Here is a 14,811-nt window from a genome sequence, read left to right on the forward strand (position 1 = left end):
CAAAACTTAAGCTTAAAATGATTTTATTTGTATGTAATACACTCAGAGCTTTAACACGAAAAGGTTAAAATTGCAAATAAAGAACGCACAGTTTCAGCACAAAACGGTTAAAATTGAATATAAAATCCGCACAGCTGTCGAACGAAATGTTTAACAATTTAGATCGTTTTTACTCGAATTCTGTGCAGATTTTATTAAAAATCGATATAATATCATAATTTCTGTGTGAATTTTTGTTTAATACGTTAGTCTAATTTTAAAGCATGATGGTTTTCAGAATATTATCACAGAAACGTTCATTACCATAGAATCAGTGTTAACAAGGAGACGCTAATTCTCTTCATGAACATTGTTTTCTGGAATGTGATGTCTTGGACAAGATATATAGCAAAATCCCCGAAAATATTATCGTTATGAAGAGAGCAGGAAGTAAATATTAATTACAATGATTTTTACAATATTGATGATTAGCAGAAACCGCAGAGCAATTGGAAAACTCCCTGAGCATGTAGATAGAAGTTCAAAAATTATTAATCGTTTAGATGCTTACTATTATATTGGTTCAAACGGGTAGTAGAAAATTTGAATTGGAATTGCAAGTAAATTTCATCATGCATTTTAGAAGACAAGCTTTACAGCGAAAAGCCGCAAAATATTTTACAGATTACAGCGAAATCTTTGAATGAGTAAAAAATAAAAAAAATTGAACTTTATATTTGATGGGTATCAATCAATGTTACATTTTTCACATGTTAAAGGCTTTTTTTTTACTATGTAAAAAATGATGTAAAATGTAAAAAATTCGCCCAACCCTGGCTGCAAGTGAAAATAACGGAAAAATGCGTAAATTTTATCTCAATTTTCAATTTTATTTTTTGATTTTTTAATTCATCTTTTTTTTTAAAATTAAAGATTTAAGAGTAGCTACTCATAGGGGGCGGAGCTTCTGTGTCCTATTTGTAGGTTAAACTTTTATTGAATTCTATTCTACTTATTTCTTCGCAATTAATGTTTGGTTGTAGCTGCTGTCAATTTACAAAGAGCTATTTCCTCAGGAAACAGTTGAAAACATGAATTGTAATTTTATCTTTAGTAGGCCATAATGCCTTAAGGGGGCGTGGCTTAAAAATATTTTTCCTGTAAAGTGAAAAACACAAAACTAAGAAAAAATAGACAAATAAAGGTCGCAGAATTTCTAAAATTTAAGGATATCCCTCCCTTTTTCAATTTTTCAGTGTACTGTTAATACGGATCAAGCGGATATTCTTTGGGATGTTATTTGCTTTGCCTTCCTCGTCATTCAGTATCGAATCTTCCAAAGCTACTACTTCTGCCATGTGGTCAATGAGACTAAGGCAGGAGTAATTTTGGCTTCGAGAGGTGCTGAATTGATTGAGGAACTGAGGCAGAAGAAGATGAAACAGGAAATGGAAGCTGAAGCGAGAATCTTGAAAAAGTTGAAATTCAAGATGGATCGCATTAAGGCAACACAGAAGAAACTACTTGTTCCTGTTGTTGAAGAGCCCAAAACTCATGCCCAAGGTGAGTAAGAATCATTTTAAAAGCTAATATTTCTTGAGTTTCCTTCAATTATGATTTTGCCAGAAAAAAAAGTGATCAGGAGTTATCTTCAGATTACGTTTGAGTTTCTATACATTTTGTTTTACTTCTGTTCATTTTGTGATGTCGAAATTGTGATGTTTTTGTGATCATATGAAGACTTTTTGCAAGAACAAAAGAAATCTACTGCGTAAGTACGAAATTTAAAGATTTATCAAAGAAGTTTATTTAAGTAAAAATTGGCTTATTATCTAGATTTCATATTTTCTGTAGATGATTTAGACAGAGAAAAAAATGCAAATTTGGTTGAAATATTTTCTTTCAGTCCCGGAATTGAAAGTTTACAGAATTTTAGTTCCGAAAAATTGAATGACCTCTTCCCCATTAAGTTGACCTTAATTTGTCCTTCAGATATTCCATCCAAAACTACATTTTAGGATATTCCGACCACACTTTCAACAATATTTCTAATTTTTGGATATATTTTAAAGAACATTTAAACTCATTTTCTGTCCAGATGCATAAATAATTTCTAAAAGCGATTCTTTTTAAAACGTCAAAAGTTAAACAGCTTTAGAGAATGTGTTTCAAAACCAAATATAATTAGTTTTGAAGAACGGAACTTAAAAAGAATCATGGGGTGAATAAGTGGTTCTCAGAGTGAACCGTGATGGGCGATCGGCAAAATTGTACCCATCTGGATCTGAAAATCGACAGATCGGTATTATTTTACAAAGAAATCAGCAGATCGGCGCTTTCATTAGCAATAATCGGCAGATCGGCACGAGTTTAGCAAAAATTTGCAGATTTAAATGTCAGTTCGCTCTTACAAATTATAGCGTTCACTTCATAAGATTCATGTAACATCAGAAATTTCCTACAGGCAATTCTAGTAGTAGATTTTAATGTACTGTACTGGAAACACTAATCTTCTAGACTTACTCGGCAGACCAGCAAGAGATCGACAAAATTCGTGTGAAATCGGCAAATTGGCACAGTTACAGTGCTGTCTCTCTATATGCACAGTTTGGGTACTTTTTTTGACAGTTCTCTCTCTGAATATGCACAACTTTTTTTGAAATTCCCAACGGTTTTTTTCTTTCTTTTAATAAATGATTTTTTTTATTGTTCTAGAATTTCCCGTGTTATTTTAAATATGAGACAGAAAAAATAAAATTAAGAAAATTAAAAACAAGAAAAATTAGTTACCAAGAAAATAATTTTCTTTATTGCTTTGTCAAAATGTAAACAAATTGATTTTGAATGCAACCGACACAAAAGCTGTGCATATAGAGAGACAGCACTGTATCACCCCTTAAACAAGAACCTTTGCAAAAATGAACTTCCTTACAAAAATACAAAGATTCTAGCTTAGAACAAAATTCCCTGGAAATTCCCTGGAAAATCACGCACAGCTCAATCAGAAAACGGTAAATGTGCTTAAAGTCACGCACAGTTTAATCATAAAACGGTAAATGCGCTTAAAATCACGCACAGTTTAATCATAAAACGGTAAATGCGCTTAAAATCACGCGCAGCTCAATCATAAAACGGTAAATGCGCATAAAGCCACGCACAGTTTAATCATAAAACGGTAAATGCGCTTAAAATCGAGGGCCACTTTTTTCCATATATCTTCGCGTTCAAAACGATTTCTGAAAAAGGATGTCACGCTGTCTATCCTGTCTGTGTAATCGTGTGGGTTTTACTACTCCTAGAGGCCAAACGGTTAGAGAAAGACACTTGAGACTTTCGAGGGACCCTCCATAAGTCGACAATGAAACCGTGCACTACCTTCATTTTTCCCCCAGCTTTTATCTCCTCTTCAAAAACTACGGGTTTTTGGATAAGTTTTAAAGGTTACTCAGGCGGATATTTCGTCACAAAAATACCGTTGAATCATTTTAATAACGATTTTTCAAGATCAAAGACTAAAATGGCTCTAGATAGGGTCTTCCTCCACCGAATGGTATTATGTTTGGGCTCGTTGGAAAGGTCTTGGAATTCTTTATAAGACTCAATCGGTTCCAATCGGTTATGACCCGGTTCATAACCGATAACTAATTTTTATTCGAAATTAGTTTATTTTACTCCTGAGGTATTTTAAGCAATGTTTTGTTTGAGTGATTTATAAACCAATAAGTAATTATCGTCCGAAAAACTATTCTTATTACTCTTAAAACTATTTTGAGAAATCTTTTGAGTGCTTTATAAATTGGAAATGGGAGGAAATTGTTCGAGAATTTCGCAAAGCTTATAATGCTTTGCCATCCGTTTTTTTTTTTATTTCGTGCAGTTTTCCTAATATTTTCTTTAATTAAATACATATTTCAACCAGATTTGCATATAATGTGTAGTTTGATTTTGGTGTCCGGAATATGAAATTGATAAAAAAATATCACAATGATCTTCTCTAGATGATCATGCTCCATTAGCACGAACGCAAAGTTTATCTTCTTGTGCAGGATTTCATACGCCAATTGATGATGAAGTGGCTGGATCACTTCTCAATGATGTTGAAGGTTCGGATATTCCGTCAGAAATTGCTGGTCTTGGACCAGTTACATCCAGAGGAGGATCACTTCTGCTAACTCAAGTAAAATTGAAAGATCCAATTCATTATTTTGCTACATTGTAAATTCGATTTAATCAAAAACCAATACCTTGTTTTCAAGGCTCCATCACCAAGTTCGGCAATTATGACGGTATCTTTAGATGGCTATCTTGAGCCACATCGTTTGTCCTTTAGTTCTCCACCGGGATCGGAATTGATAGCAATTCAGGGAGGTTCTGATGAATCCTATCCCGTTTTTTCTCCACCGCCAATGGATGAAAATAGATCGGGAGCTCAAAATAATTCCCTACAGCCTCCGACTAAGCAATCTAGGGAATCCCATCGACAGCACAGAAGGCAATCTAGTTTAAATACCGTTTCTTGGCCTGATCAATTTGACGGAGGAAACCGAAATAGATTGGCTTCGAGCAATCTTGATCCTCCGGATGTAAGTTCAATGGGGAATTTTCACAATGAATCCCAATGAGAATTGACATGAAGATGTTTGTCCAAAAGGAGGCGGATGATGCTTCTGAGTCCCCAAGACTTCGTCATGGCCATCGAAGGGAATCAAGCATGGGTACTTCCTGGGCAGCAGATACGGTTCATCCTCAAAGACGAGCCAGTGATATTTCTTGGGCGATTGTTGATGATGAGATATCAGCAAGAAGCGTTCCTCGAAGGAGACCATTCAGTTGGGGTCCTGTCGGTGAAGCTTCCTATCGTCAATCACTTCTGTCCACATCATCGAGATCCCCGGTTTCTCATCATGAGTGTAACTATTGCCCTACCATGAAGCACTTAGATGACAAAAAGATGAAGAGGCTGTACAGAAATCTCAAGAAAATTGCACTAAATTTTTTAAATGTAAATATCACAAAACTGTAAATATTAATGCCAAAAAAAACAACCAAAATAAGGTAAAAGCAACCAAATGGACAATAAAATATTTATTTTGCTTTTCTAGTTTTATTTTTAAAAATATTTACAATTTTTTTTTTGAGAATTTTGCAGATCTTTTTTATAAATACACTCATATTTTATGTATTTTACGTAACTGATTTCTTATTTGTGTGTTTCTGACAGAAGGGGATTCAGGTGGTTTCAGAGCAGGAAGAAGGCAACCCATAAAAAATGCCCGTGGTATGGCAATCCTTTGATGAATAAAAAAAAATACCCTATAAAATCGCTGTAGTTGGAAGATTTGGGGAGGTATTCCAATTGGATTTTAGACTTGAATTTTTTGCTGAGAAGTCCATTTTTTCTTTTCCAAAATCACGAAATTTCGAATTTTGTGCTTTGATATTTTTTGTGCAGGAAAACTTTAAGCCACGCCCTGTTTAATAAATTTATTCACATGAAGTGCAGTTTTTGAATTTGTCTTAATAGAAATATCGAATATCACGAACAAAATGACTACCTTTAACGACTATCCCGCACCAAAACGTCAAAATTATTTAAAAAATCAATTGGCCACGCCCTTTCTATTATTCAAATATAAGAAACAGTAAAATTTAACTGAATGTGGTAATTGAAAATACGGTAGAAAGAGACAATTATATTTTAGATAAGATTCTTTACGATTTTTTGAAAATGCTTAATTAAAATAGAAAATAGTAATTTCATAAAAAAAATTAAGAACACGCCTACTTGTTGTAAGTATTGTCTCCGCCCATAGCCCTATTTTATCCTATTTTTTTTTTAAATTAATTGAAGTATTGGACAAAAGAAATAGCTTGTGAAAATATTAAATATATAACTAATATATAAGGGAAGAGTATCCCGGATCGGAATGTTGCTTGATTGACATGCTTGATCTTTAGTTGAAAATATAAGCCTCAAAATACTATTTGGTATTTTTGTGTCTGATAATTGGTATACAAGTGATTAATTTAACTATATCTACGCATTTGAATTTTAAATTTAAAGAATAAATTAATAAAAAATAGATGTAATTGCAACTATGTACTCTTTACCTCGGATCGTCACAAATTTAATCAAGTGTCTCACGAGAAATTGGTTTTAAAAATTAAATCTAAACTAATGCACTGCATTCTTATGAGTGTTAAATGGTAAAATGTAGCTAATAATTTTTAAAAATTCATTTGAATTGGTGCGACAATCTGATAATAACCTGACGATCCGAGGAACACTGCCGATCGCTGGTGCTCTTCCCTTATCCTTATTTACATAATATTAGTTTCTTTATTTTGGGGCGTTGCCTGATTTTATTATATTTTAATTTTTTTCTTGTTATTAAATTTTTAAAGGTTAGTTTTTTTCAATGCTCTAAGATCTCAGTTATTATTTTAAGAATGAATTTTATGATTTTTTTTTTTGATTTTGCAATGAAGATCTGATTTTTTATATAAAGTTCTTTTTCAAAATAGATAAAGTTTGTTTATATTGATTTCAAAAATAATTCTATGGTTATTAAAAAAAAGTCAAAACGGAAATTCTTCCATTCACATGTGGACTATGATTCTCCAATTGTGTCTTGGGTAAAAGCTAAACGGCGTAAACGGAAATTCTATTTACACAAAAAGTCGTTGATTAAGGCTCCGGTACACTTTTTAGATTAGGAAAATTTTGTGAAATCAAAATTCACATCCCTTTCTTTCTTACACGTTTTTCATATGTCTATCCCCAATATTTCGCATTCCAAATTCGATTAAACAAAATTGAATTTATTGTTATGTTTAAAAGAAGAAGAAGAAGAGAGCGAAATAGTGAGAAAGTAATATGCAAAACGCGTGAAAAAGATAGAGATTCCATTTTGGATTTCATGAAATTTTCCTGATCTAAAAGGTGTGCCGAAGCCATTATTGAAGAATTCGAACTTAGTTTCGAATTTTCAAATTAAATTAATTTGATTTTATCCAACTAAAAAATAAACGGAGCTTTATTTGCACAAAAAAAAAACGTTGAAGTTCGAAGAATTAAAATTAAATTTCGAATTTTTACGCCGCTGCCACACCTTTTAGATCGAGAGAATTTCGGTTTCTCACTAGATGAATTTAGAACGATCAATATTCGCTGATTTACAATTGCCCTAATTTGGATATGCGCGCCCTTTTCTTGCAAAAGTGTTACCTTTTCGAGAAATTGAGAATTTCCACATTTGTATGAATCTTTTCCGTCACTTTCACTAGATAGTTTATAGTCCTTGTATGGTGTTAATTTTTTTTCACTTTCTATCAATCCTTCTGAGATCCATCGCCTACAAAATGCAATGAGTTTTCGAGTTCATGCAGTAATTGAAGCCTATCAAACGTGCACTAATAGTTTGCCGCTCCAGTCTTATTTTTCTCCAGTTTGGAGAAAAATCCAGGATGGAAAATTCGATCGCATGAAATTCTCTTGATCTAATAAAAGGTGTAGCAGCGGCATTATATTAAATTTTCGAACAAGGTGGGGAAAATTCGATCATAGTAAAAAGCTGACAAAAGATTTACTCGGTGATTATGAACTGATTTAGTAATAAGACAGGTATTGTAAGCGTTATTGCTTTGTTTTCATTTCCTAAAAGTGTAGACTGACTCATTTTGACAATCAAAAAATTTAATATTCGACCTGTAGGGGAATTCTGTGATATTGTCACACGTGAGTTCCAAACTCTGTAACGGAATTCTGTAATGATATGACAATGTCGTATGACAATTTTTTGCAATAAATTCAGGAGAAGGGTAATCTAAATTTAAAAATTTTTGGTGTTTTGGACAGCTCTCGTGGAGTACTATAACCTTTCTGATCCTACAATTTTGATCCGTTTGAACTGATGGTTCGATAAATCGAAAAATCGATTTTTGAAATTTCGATTTCGAATTTTTCGAAAACTAGACCATGCCAAAATTCAACGCACAATCGAATTTTCAACCATTCCGAGTTGCAAGCACCTAGAGTTCCACGTTAAGTATTTACCTAGATTTTTTACCTAACGGTTCTATGCAAATCTATCCCAAATATGTGACTTATGATAATGCCACGTGAACTGAAATGGAAATGTTACGGCTATAGAATCGCATCTTCGAAAAAGCTCTCCTGAGACTCGAACGCAATTTGTTATATGACATTGCCAGAGTGTTACAGAATTCTCCTATCGGAAGTACTTTTTCAGCAATTTTGCGTGCTTATCGAGAAATAAGAATTTCTCTTTTCTGGGTTTCAAATAATTCTTTAAATTTTTCGAACTCTATTTGTAGAATATCTTAAGAAGGATTATAATGATACGAACATTGTTGCTTTCAATTCTCCCACAAAAAAAGCAAAAATAGATACATTTTGACACTCGAAAATGTTTGAAATTCGAAGAGGAATTACTTCTGCCATCATGCGGTTAAACCGAGAAGTAAAAATGTATTTTTTGACTTTCGAAACTGATTTTCGAAAGTTTCTTTCGAAAGAATAGTATTTCTTCTCAGTTAAAATTAGCAAGGATACTAAAATCTTATTGGAATACCTTCATTGGTCTCATTCGTAGAATCGAAAACAAACTTTTAACCCATGTTCAATTGAAAGGATATTTCTTCTCTCACAGAAATAAATTGCAGCCATTTGTAGGAAAAAATTTTCAGACATTGTTGTGGTTCATAATTTGTAGAGAAATTAATTGATATTAGAAAGTCTCTTTCAGGTGCTAACATCGATGGGAATCTATGTGTAAAATCTAATATAGATGACGTCATTTAGAAAATGTATACTAATTTTTTGAATATATTTCCTTCTGTTGCTTTCCATCTTGGGCACTATGTTTTCTGAATATTGTCATCTTCTGTGCACGAAAGATCTCTTCTTAAGACATTCAGTGGTCTGTTTTTTTTCCACTACATTAAACTCACATTCTTTGGAAATTCTAAAAAATCTGTATCATACACATTCTACAATTTTTTCATTTTTAGTTAGTTTTTTGATGAAATGTTTTTAAATGTTTGTTTTTTGTTGGTTTTCTTCGATCTTCCAGCAATTCGATCGGGAGATTATTACATGTTTGAAGATCTCGATGATGAGTTAGAATTGGATTTATTGGCTCAACCGAAGTCAGATGATGATGTTGAAGATCAACAGCAGGAAAAGCTTCAAAAGAAGATGGGCTTAGGCGAGGTTTGTACTTTAAACTTTTTTTTTAAAAAAAAGAAAGTGTCTGTTATTCGTCTCCCTTGATTTTTCGTTAAATACCTTTTGTGTTTTTTTTACTGTTTGACTTTTGTTCTTCCCCAGGAAATATTTCCCAAGATTTTATTCGTTTTTTTTTTAACCTCAATAATTTTTGACTAAAAGAAAAATTCATCATTGAAAATTTTCTCTGGGAAATGAAAGATTTTTCTACAAAGAGAAAAGAAAATGAAAAACAAATTTTCTTTCAGAGTCACAATCATTTTTTTATTGCCAAAGTGTTGTTCCGCTTTTAGTTTCTCTATTCAACATAATTTTTTGTCTCAATCCCACTGCCATTGAGTGCTTTTGATTGCATCACTACTTGAAAAATTCTTCAATTTTTTGAGTGCTTTTTTGACATCACCAAGGAAGGCAGATAGCAAAACTAAAAAAAAAAAACATTAAATTAAACAAAAAAAAAGCGTTGTGTCCTGCAAAAAGAAATCATGCAAAAAGTATCAAAACCAAAACCATTTTTTGTAGTTGATATCAACGAAAATCAATGAAGGCAATGTGCATAAATCATCAGAATCCGATCCAGGCTTTTCCTCATCATCCTTCCGCCGGAGAAGTGATCGTGAGTCCAAAAAGGGGCGGAAATCCTACCAGAAATTCGATACAGGTCGCTCGATTATGTCTGAACCGCTTCCGTCACATATTGGTGGTGGTGAAGACGATGATGACGATGTGAGTGGCTTTTTCTTCAAAATTCATTCAATCAAACAAATTATTCTTTTTTTTTGTTTTCATCGCTATTACTAAAAATTGGCTAATTTTCTAAATTTATCAAAAAAAAAATAGAAATGAAAAATTAATTATAGTCATTCAATGTGCCTCTGTAGCTTTTGATTTTTTTTGCACTCTGCTGAGTAGTTTTGCACTTTAGACTTTTATGTTTTAAATTTCACAACATTCTTAAAATGAATATGGATCTACTAAGAATTGAGAATATTTTTACAGTGCATTTCACTGGAGAAATTTACGAATATTGCACAGCTCATAATAACTTTTGTTTCGTAAACATGTTTTCGACGTTTCAATGAGAGTGAGTGAGACCTAGATCTAGTTATGTCGCTCACTCTTATAGAAAATTTTGAAAACATGTTTACAAACAAAAGTTATTGTGCGATGCGCATATCGCTTATATTTTTCGAATATTGTAAATATTATAAAAAAGTGCAACAAAATTAAATGTTCCTGATTTTTCTTATTTTTTTTAATAAATTCATGTTCATTTTAAGCATGAAGTGGCTTTTAGACATTTCAATATCTGCACCAAGTAGACGACTGTCTGTATAAATTTTTATCCTTCACATTTTCTCATTTACACCACATTTTGCACTTAAGATATTCAACATCTATTCAAGAATATGATTACACTCAGAAAAAATCGACAACAAGTTTTATGCTAATTTATGATATTTTGAAAAAAAAAAATAGGAGAAGCGAGATATATTTTCTCCTATTTTTTTTAATGTTACTAGACCTCTGATACAATTTAGCTCCACAAACCAATTGCGTAGTTAAATTATTTTATGATAAGGTTCAGTTTAATTTTTAAAAGCAGGAACATAAGCCCTATTCCAAAAATTACCCCAATTAAAAAAAAAGAAAAAAAAACTCAAAAAAAGAAAAGAAAATTTTGTCCATCGTAAGGTTTTTGCAATACGGCATCCAGAAATAAAAGGGTTTTGACAGTTTTTAAGAGCGGGATCAATCCTGGGATTAAAGTATTGAATAAAATCCTGGATCTTGTAATACCGTCGTTGCGGGTGACTTTGCACTCGGGGGGTGACTTTGCACTCGGGGGGTGACTTTGCACTCTGCTGTCCGTAAGACTTTCATAAATTCCAGCACTTATTGATGGTCTTCGCCGATCCGGTCTACCATGTCAAAGTATATAGGGATATGTTACGTACCAAGTAAGGTACAATGATCCTCAAAAGGATTCTTGTAGTTTCAGTAATAGTCAATGAAATGCTAATATAGGAATTTTGTCAAAAAACGGCTCCGTGAAAAAGTTATCTGAAGGTGCAATTCCAAAATCGATTTCAGAATAGTAAATTGCCCAAATCCAATCTAAATTTATCTGGCTAGAATAATCCACTTCGATTTTGTTGATTATTTCTATTAAAATATTTTTTTTTCTCTATTATCTTCCTAAGAACGCATGATTTATGTTATAAAATTGCATATAATGGTCTTTCTAAAGCTTTATTATAGAAGTATTTGGTCAAAAATTATCCAATTTTGTGGGAATTTAATATAAAGTGACCGAGATCTACAAGATGGTATGGTCGACATCTTGATTTGACGTTTCTGTCCGCCATTTTGAATAACTGTCAAAACAAAAATCTCATCCGATTGAGCTGAAATTTTAGTATGTTCTAGCTGATGTCAAGGCCTTTTCAGAACATATATAAAATTCGACCTAGATCAAGTGATTGTCTGGATATAGGGGCTCCAAGTTCAAAATTTTGACATTTTCATGAATACAGAACTACAGGGAGCTTTTTTATCAAAACCATCACAAAAAAGACAGCGCTATCGTTAGGCGATGAGATCTAACAAACAAACAAACAAAAATAAAAGTAATGTTTTTGTATATAACAGTGCATTATTTGAGAATATTAAAAACTGTTTTCGCAAAGATGAAAAATAAAAAATTAATTAAATGCGCTTTTCGTTTATTTTTTTTCAATTATGTTAGAGTAAATAAATATATAAAATAAAAGTCTCAACCATTTTTAATAGTTACTGAGGCATTTCGTTTAGGTTTCAAATATTGAATATTCAAAAATAAAGACCGCCAAAATATGAGTATTACAAAATTTAAAACTTTGAGCCTCTGTATCTAGGTAAATACTTGACATAGAGTGGAACATAGATACGTTTTGAAAAGGTCTTGACGTCAGCTACAACATACTAAAATTTCAACCAAATCGGACTAGTTTTAGGTTTTGACAGTTATTCAAAATGGCGGACAGAAACGTCAAATCAAGATGGCGACCACGTGATCTTGTAGATCTCGTGCATCTTACCCTTAGAACTGAAGATTTTTATTGTCGTTTATTATCAGAAATTGGTGATTTTTTAGTATTTATTAAAAAGTGCAAAGTCACCCGCACCTTATCCCATGTGCAAGCCTTTTTTCTTGATTATTTTTAACATGGTAAAATTTTATAAAATTAATGTTAGTGGCACAAAATCTATTCATTAACAACTGAATACAAATAATTTTACCCATTCACCCCCCTCCCTTCACTTTAACTGTCCACTTTTAGAGGGTAAAGTTGAAAAACAGCGAAAAAACGTGCAAAGTCACCCGCAACGACGGTACTGAAATCTCGAAAACCCGAAATCTTGGCATCCCCCCTAGGATTTTCGGGTATCCAAGATATTCAAGGTCTTGAACTTTTCGGAAAATGGAATATTTGAGGACCTGGGAGGTCGGGACTCCAGGGTATTCGAATTCGAAACATTATATAGAGTGAACCCTAAAATATATTCAGCGATAGTAAAAATTTAGGCACTGGTTTTAAAATTTTCGTTTATCAAATCTTGAAAAAAAAGCCAGTGATGAGCCTAAATGAGCTCATAATAGGTGTGACTCTTTCATTGCAAATTCGGATTCGGGGAAAATTCGAAGTTCAGATAAGCTTAAAGTAGCTGAGATTCTTTACAGGCAACCTTGAAATGCGCGCAACTCGGAGTACCTGCAAATTGGCAGAAAATTGTATGAGAAATGTACAAAAAAAATCGCAATTCAAACAATGGCCACAATTCAGAGATCAAGATCGAGATCAAGAAAATTTCAAGATTTTCGAATTCTAAAATCAAAAAAACAAGATCAAGATGACAAATCTGTCAAATGTCTTGGAATCTTGAAATCCAACTCCATAGCAAAATTTCACGGAAATTCCTATGGAAAACTAGCGCCCAAATTGAAATAATCCGCGAAATTTGACACTAAAATTCCAACACATTTTCCATGGAATTTGGAGTCTGAAATCATATAGAAAATTTCACTATCTTTCCACAGGGTTTTCCATGGTTTTTCCACTTCTTTTCTCGAATGTGTAGCAAATAAAATGATATCGCGAGAACTTGAATAATTTATTTCCAAACTTTCCGCAAACATTTTTAGTAACTCCTGCGACAATTATAATAAAATTAATTATGCGACACTGCGTTTCGTATAGATAATAGTGAAGTGATTACATTAAATAGGTCGCCAACTTAAAATAATACTGTTTTTATGTAATTTAATATATATTTTAGGAAAAAATATTTTTTATTATTTTTTTATTGCATCAAGTTATGATTCGTTATTGCTAGTTTAGTAAAATATATTAAAGGTCTCGTAATATTTGCTATTTCTTTAATATTCAGAAGTAAAAGTATGAGATGCATGCAAATACTTCATTTTTCCTCCATTTTATTTAGGTGGAAAATCCACAAACATTTCCATAGAAGTATTCCACAGAAAAAATCCTCTATAAATCTATGGTAATTTCCTTGGAACAAATTCTTGGATAAGAAATTACTATTGTTCAAGTATTTAAATTTCAACCCTAAACGTTGTTGCGTTGTTGATCCAAGAGGGGAATTCTGTAACGCTCTGGCAATGCCATATGACAAATTGCATTTGAATCTCAGGAGAGCTTTTTCGAAAATGCGATTCTGTAGCCGTGACATTGCCATTTCAGCTCACGTGGCATTGTCAGAAGTCACATATTTGAGATTATTATTATTATTATTATCTTTATTGTCAACGGGACGTCATCCAGTGGATTGTTTCCCGTATATATTTGAGATTTCTGGCAATTCAAATGGCAATGAATTTTGTTAAACAAATCAACAAAGACGTATTTTCATAAAATCATCCAGCAAAGGGATTTCATTAAAAAATCAATGAATTGCATTTCCGTACTCATATGATATGACAAAAAAAGCTCGATTGGCATTGTCAGGTTTCGAACTATCGCGTGACAATGCCACGAAAATTATAGAATTCCCCTACAGGTCAATATAAAAACGTTGAATTCGGATGTCCTACCGCCCCCTCGGTATTGTCTAGACTTGGGCCTTCTGATAATCACTTGTTCCGGTCTGGCTAAGCAGCACTTTGCCAGTTTCAAAGAAGTCGAAAATTGTGTGTATGGATGGTGTTGATCAAAGAATGTCTCATGATAACTTCAGGGTATCCATTTATTTCCAAAGTAATGGCAAAAAAGTGTAGCTAGCGAGAACCTGTATTTTGAATGAATTATTTTTGGATTTTCTTTTGAAATTTATTATGTTTTTGTATAAAAAAAAAATAGCGGACAGAAGAAACAGCGGTGAGAACTTCTTTATTAAAGATTTTAAATCTTTGGTTTGAGATTTTGGAGAAATAACGTAAAATGTGTTCCACTGTTTCCTGACTCTCCACAACTCCTGCAAGTTGAAGTAATAACCACACCCAACTTTGCAAGATGTGAATTTAGCCAATGTCCTGTGTAAATCCCTATAATTACCCTCAAGTTCCCCTGTTAAAACTT

The 14,811-nt window shown here is 32.7% G+C and overlaps 1 protein-coding gene across 9 annotated transcripts in view; it reads left to right on the top strand.

The window, feature by feature from the left end:
- The window catches only part of LOC129807216 (piezo-type mechanosensitive ion channel component), a 71,895-nt gene that overhangs the window by 45,320 nt on the left and 11,764 nt on the right, over positions 1-14,811 (top strand). For 6 of the 9 annotated variants that reach the window (XM_055856321.1, XM_055856323.1, XM_055856326.1 and 3 more), the window contains 3 exons: positions 1,236-1,542; positions 9,075-9,214; positions 9,752-9,955. In XM_055856321.1, coding sequence (XP_055712296.1) covers positions 1,236-1,542; positions 9,075-9,214; positions 9,752-9,955 — 651 coding nt within the window. The remainder of the gene's footprint in view (positions 1-1,235; positions 1,543-9,074; positions 9,215-9,751; positions 9,956-14,811) is intronic. The other 3 variants (XM_055856327.1, XM_055856329.1, XM_055856328.1) reach the window with 1 other exon arrangement.

The sequence above is a fragment of the Phlebotomus papatasi genome, chromosome 3 (assembly GCF_024763615.1).
Source record: "Phlebotomus papatasi isolate M1 chromosome 3, Ppap_2.1, whole genome shotgun sequence".
Taxonomy (NCBI): Eukaryota; Metazoa; Arthropoda; class Insecta; order Diptera; family Psychodidae; genus Phlebotomus; species Phlebotomus papatasi.